Raw genomic sequence first — 5,024 nt, forward strand, 5'->3', positions numbered from 1 at the left:
TGACGCGGCCGCGCCACGCCCCGAGTCGCGTGGAGTGCGAGGTCCCGTCCAATGCTGCTTGCAGCTTTAATTATATTTATATTTATTATAAAGCTATAAAAGCATTACAGTAAAAGGCCAAAAACACTAAATAGGTTAAATACAGTTTCTGTAACAGTAAAACACTGTCGTATCTAAGGGCGAAACCTTTATTTATATGGTATTTTAAAGGCATTTATATGGATTAAAAGAAAATACAGAATTCATATGGTTCTTTCATATCGGCAAAACTGTTTCTTTAGATGGTAAAAACTTTGTTTATACTTTAAAATATGGAATAAAACCGCCAAACTTTAACCGTAAAATGAACAGTAAGACCTTTTAAACATTTGGTGTGGCGAAACTGGACTTTTATTGTCGCGGTCACTTCCGGTCACCTCATTCGGAAGTGTCTTAAACCTGCATGTTGTTGATTTAATGAACGCAGCTTACTGTAGTAACTGTGGTCCACGAGGCAGTGCTAAGGTGACACACACACACATATTCAGCCTTAACTTCAGCACACACACACACACACACACACACATTTTTTCTATAGTTTATTTTCCTGTGTTTGCTTTTATTATCTCATTAAGAAATGTTTGTGTTTGTACATGCAGGCCTATTTAAGAGTGAGTGATACCAGCCTCTTCTATGCAGAACTCTAAAAGCCTTCCACTTTAACTTTTAATAGTGGTTGGAGTTATTCATTTAATTATTAATCTAATTTTTAAATTAGTAGTTTAGTGTTTTTTTTATGAGATTGATCAATCAATTATCAGCTATTGTTTACCTTATTTAAGAGTTGTGCCGAGGATCTTTAATATCAATTATTATATAATTATCAATCATTTTCTATTATCTTTTTGATAATTAATAGAATTAATTGATTGCACCAAGCAGCCACACAAATTATGGCTATTTTAAAAAGGTTAGGTTACTTTGTGGAGGTAGATTTGGTTCACAGCAACAGACAATAAGAAATATAAAAACAACAAACAACTCAGACATGATAGGATGAAGATAAGATAAATAATAAGATTAAAAATCAGGACTTACAAAGAGCGAACAACAGAAAAATAACTAAAAACAAGACAAACTCTGCTGTTGCTGACATGTTGCATGGCTGTTCTGATGCAATGCTCTCTGTTAGTAAGAGAGAGTAAGAGTCACACGCTCAGTAGGTCATGCAAGTTGTCTTTTTGTAATTGATTAGTTATCAAGAAATGTAATCCCTCAAAAGAAAATAGCCAGAGGCCGGTTCACTGTGGCTGTTCCCACCACAATCATCATCATTTCCACTGAAAACTTTGTCACTTTTCCTGAAAGAAACAGTCGGGCTGATGTTCCTCTCGGACAACAGAGGTGTCTTATGAAGTCACATGAAAAACCTGAACAAATTGTGTGAATGTCGCCCCTCACACATCACAACAAACGCCCCCCTACAATGAACCCTTGCTGTGTTGTGAACAGGCTTATATTGTGCAGCCGGCAGCGCTCGCAGACAGTCCAGACGCTTTCGCCAGCATGAACATGATTTTCTTCATCGGCCAAGTCGTTGGCATCATCTCCATTTCTGCCTTCCTGCTCTTCCTCTTCGCCAAGCTGGTTTCCCGCCATCACAGCAGCCATGTGCAGGACGGTCAAGGCTATGCTGTGCTGATAACCGGCTGCGACAGCGGCTTCGGACATCAGCTGGCTCAGTGTCTGGACCGCAGAGGGTTTGTGGTCTTTGCCGGGTGTCTGTGTCCACAAGGAGCCGGTGCCCAGAGCCTGGCCGAACAGAGCTCCAATAATCTGAAAATCCTCAAGCTGGACGTCACCAGTGATGAAGAGGTGCAGCAGGCGAGGAAGACGGTCCAGGAGAACCTGCCAGAGAAAGGTGAGAGTTTAGCACACTGTAAAAAATGAGCCAGTTTCTCTGGTTCAGCCTGTGTAAGGAAGATCAATTCTGCCAAAGAAGAGGGGGAAAAGGATGAAAGTTATGAAGTGAAAGGTAAAAACCACTTGAGATAGATGAGATATGAAGTCTAAACTATTACTTATCATCAATTACGACTAAATCAACATTTTAGTCATGATTTAGTTTCGTGTTTCGGAATATAGTTGTAGTTTATTTATTTGATTGGTTTTTGACTTAATATCTCATAATTTGACTTTTAAAGCCTTTATTTTTATTTAAGTTTAATATTTAATATTAGGTCATGAGATGGTACTATCTCATGATTTTAATTTATCAAATATATTTTTTTATTTTTATCATTATTAAACTTCAAAAAGTCAATTATTTCAGGAAAGATTAGATAGAATAAGTACTTTTCATTCTTTTCCTTTTCTTTTTTCTAGTAGAAATGTGCTTCCATAAATAAATATCCTAATAAATGTCCTAAATTTGACATAATAGACTTTGAATTTGACTTACTATCCCAAAACTAAGACTAAATAAGTGTAAGTTTTTCCTTTCATGCAGTCTCCATAGAGATTGATGTCGTGCAGTTTGTCCTGAAGCTTTTTGGAACAAGATGCATCTGCTAAACAAATATTCAGCTTTCATTTTAACTTTAGTTCTTCTCTTTTCTGAACAATAACTTCCTGTTACGTTTCTTACTTTCTCAGGCCTGTGGGCAGTTGTGAACAACGCGGGAATCTCAGACTGGGCCGAGATCGAATGGAGCACCATTGACGATTTCCGCAACATGGTCAACATCAACCTGTTCGGCTCCATCAGGACCACCATCGCATTCCTGCCTCTGGTTCGTGCCACCAAAGGTCAGCTCAAAATGCAGCCACATTTCACTGTCGCCTCGCATTCTCACTGTGGAGACATCACGGGTAAACAGTTGTTTTATGCTTCCTGGCTGCCACAGGTCGGATGATTTACACGTCAAGCATCTTTTCCTTCTTCAACTGCCTGAACATGGGCGCGTACAGTGTGTCAAAGAGAGGCCTGGAGGCGTTTGCGGATTGCCTGAGGGTTGAAATGGCCAGTTTTGGTGTGAAGGTACAGTAATGCTGCAAAAAACCACACAAACAAATCTTGTGACGCTCTGATGCATAGGGAGAACTCTGTGGTCATAAAATATAACGCCTCTGGGCAAATAGGACGTAAAACAAATTTTTCAGGCTTATTTTCCATTTGATTGCATTCATTTAGTGTAAAACCAACGCGACACTGTGCAGAGTCGACTGCTTTCCTGTCAGTACGTCACGCTCTTCTTCCCGTCAGTCCGACGCCCACAGTGGGTCTTTGTTAGCCAGGGAACTGTTGATTTTAACCTCTCGACATTCGCTAATTGCCGTTCTTGCAGAGAGTTTGATGAGAAAATTGACCTCATGTACGATATGGTAAGTAGGAAGCTACTGCCAGCAGCTGGTTAGCTTAGCTTAGCATAAAGAATGGAAACGGGGGGAAACAACTAGCCTGGATCTCTCCAAAGGTAACAAACTTTAGCTTTTGTACTTTGTTAGTATTTAGCTCGAACATTTTATATGTATAGAAGCTTATTTCTGCCAAAAACAGAAAAAATGTAACTAATTGTGAGGATTGACAAAAATAAAACTACTCACGGTAATTCAAAGTTTGATATTAGGGAAGAAATATTTAAAAATTAAATTAAAATGTATTATTTCAAAAGTAGATTTTAATTCTCAATGTTGTTTTGAGCTTTAAAACGTATGGAAGCTAATTTCTGCTAAATAAAAAAAAAACCTGATTAATCCTTTTTGAGTTCTTCAAAATTTTGACATTTTTAATTTACAATCTCTAAATTTGGATTTTAAACTCAAAATCATGAGATAGTTTTAAGGTATCTCTTAATTTTGATTTAAAAAGCTTATTTTTTTAGCGTACAGACATTAGAGTGAATCAAAGTGGCAAAACTAATTCTGTTGTAGCATAAAAAGTATCTAAAAGTTTGAGACTAATTAAATCTATGACTCAATTCTAGGTCAGCATCATCCAGCCGGGTAACTTCGGACAAGCCACCAACATCCTGAAGATGAAAACAAGTTTAGATGTTTGGGAGAAATTAGACGACGAACGCAAGCAAGTGTTCAACCGGCAGTACGTTGAGCTGGCCAACGAGTACTTCACGTCAACCTGCAGGGCGGGATTCAAGAACGCCGACCTGGTCATCGGTGCGATGGTGCACGCAATCACGTCGGCTCGGCCTAAATACAGATACCTGCTGGTCTCTGCGATGGACAGGTTCTTCTTCCAGCTCTTCCCTTTCCTCCCCACCGTCCTCACTGACGCTGTGTTTTCTCTCAGCTCCATGTACACTACAAGAAAAGAAATGCTCTACGCCAAATAGGAATTTTGTAACCTGCCAAAGAATAAACTACTTTGTAAAACACTTTTCAACTGAACAATATATATAATGCTTATAACAATAGTATAATGGTGCTTTCTGAGGTCTTGTTCATTCTACATTGTTTCTCTGTTACTATAAAAGTTTGTTATCATGAATCATCGTTTGTTTACTGTTTTTTTCCTCAAAAACTAAAGTGCATATTTATATAAACATACATCTGGGTTTGAACACTATGTGAATAGTGTACGTACATTTTTTTATTCAGAAAATGTTCCTAAAAATGATAACAAATAAAAATATAATATGACGACACACAAAGAAAACGACAAAACAAACAAACAGGTCAAAGGATAAATAAATAATATATAATTAGTAAATAGACCAATTTTATTATAAATAAAATAACAAAATTCTGTATTTTTTTTATTTGTAAGGCAAATTTGATCTTGAAATTGAACAATAAAGAAACTGTTAACAGTTTAAAGTATACTTAAATACATAAACATTTAGAAAATAAATAAAACCTAATCCAACTACAAAATAATACACATTTATATATATTTCTATCTATTCATATATATCAGTCAAGCCCGAAATTATTCATACCCCTGGCAAATTTTGGACTTTAAGTTACTTTTATTCAAACAGTAAGGTTTTTGGTTTTTTTTGACCGGAAATGACACAGGCTTCTCC

General features: G+C 37.1%; 1 protein-coding gene across 1 annotated transcript; it reads left to right on the forward strand.

Annotated features, from left to right (window-relative positions):
• The first annotated feature begins 1,377 nt into the window (after positions 1-1,377).
• On the forward strand, positions 1,378-4,428 carry LOC118340037 (D-beta-hydroxybutyrate dehydrogenase, mitochondrial-like). The gene is made up of 4 exons (XM_035677884.1): positions 1,378-1,900; positions 2,635-2,787; positions 2,886-3,019; positions 3,966-4,428. The coding sequence occupies exons 1-4, from the start codon at positions 1,546-1,548 to the stop codon at positions 4,329-4,331; spliced, it is 1,008 nt and encodes a 335-aa protein (XP_035533777.1). The 5' UTR covers positions 1,378-1,545; the 3' UTR covers positions 4,332-4,428.
• The last annotated feature ends 596 nt before the right edge of the window (positions 4,429-5,024 follow it).

This window comes from Morone saxatilis, unplaced genomic scaffold (assembly GCF_004916995.1).
Source record: "Morone saxatilis isolate NCDOM2014 unplaced genomic scaffold, NCSU_SB_2.0 Contig6, whole genome shotgun sequence".
NCBI lineage: Eukaryota > Metazoa > Chordata > Actinopteri > Moronidae > Morone > Morone saxatilis.